Source organism: Antrostomus carolinensis, unplaced genomic scaffold (assembly GCF_000700745.2).
Source record: "Antrostomus carolinensis isolate BGI_N321 unplaced genomic scaffold, ASM70074v2 scaffold34425, whole genome shotgun sequence".
In the NCBI taxonomy this organism is placed as follows: Eukaryota; Metazoa; Chordata; class Aves; order Caprimulgiformes; family Caprimulgidae; genus Antrostomus; species Antrostomus carolinensis.
In genome coordinates this window covers 1-813 of record NW_010317632.1, presented here as the reverse complement: position 1 = coordinate 813, position 813 = coordinate 1, and the positions used below count along the sequence as shown (strand labels likewise).

At 67.7% G+C, this 813-nt stretch overlaps 1 protein-coding gene across 1 annotated transcript in view; it reads left to right on the top strand.

The window, feature by feature from the left end:
- Window positions 1-801, top strand: part of LOC104525483 (PDZ domain-containing protein 7-like) — a gene marked incomplete at both ends in the record, with an annotated part of 2,295 nt that extends 1,494 nt beyond the window's left edge. The window contains 1 exon segment of the mRNA XM_010168651.1: window positions 434-801. Coding sequence (XP_010166953.1) covers window positions 434-801 — 368 coding nt within the window.
- Between the last annotated feature and the right edge of the window lie 12 nt (window positions 802-813).

Sequence of the window (813 nt, the reverse complement as noted above, 5' to 3'; positions counted from 1 at the left end):
TGCGGGTACCGGCTGGGACACCGGGCTGGGGCATGGGGGGCTGGGAGCCCTATGCAGGCAGCACCTGGCCACCGGGGGGAGGGAGAAAGTCGACATGCCATGGGGTCCGGTGGTCTTGGAGGGGGCATGAAGCTGCCTGTGCCACGGTTAGCATCCCCACAGTCCTCCTGGGCTTGCAGGGTTCCATCTGTCTTCCATCCTTGGAGGAGACATGAAAAGCCCCATGCTACAGCCAGCAGCCTGCTGGTCCCCATGACCCTATGGGACCCCACATGTCCCTTACAGAGGACATAGAGCTCCCCATGTGACCACCAGCAGCCCTACAGTCCCCATGGCCCTATGGGTCCCCACACGCCCACTGTCCTGAGGGGGGATGCAGAGCTCCTCATGGCCCCACAGTGTGTCACCCTGTGTCCCCACTGTGCCTTTGCAGTGACCAACGGGCAGCTGCAGCAGCTGTCTCAGACCTCGGAGACCAGCTCCTCCATCTCCTCGTACTCCTCGGGGCCAGCACCGGGGGTGATGAACGGGCTGGGGACGGCCACCCCAGGGCCCCCCACCCGCACCGTGGATGTGGCCATCTCCACCGAGGATGGGCCACGACGGGGCTGGGCTCGGGAGCGTGCCGAACGGGCCATGCAGACCGAGCCGGCTGCTGAGGGTCTGCCGGAGACACGGCGCACAGTGCGGCCCCCCGAGCTGCTGCGGGACACGGCCATCCGGGGCCAGGGCACCCGCGAGCCCCCTGGCACCCACCCACACCGGACCTTTGCCCACTCGCCCAAGACGGCGCTGCTGCTGGCACTGAGCCGG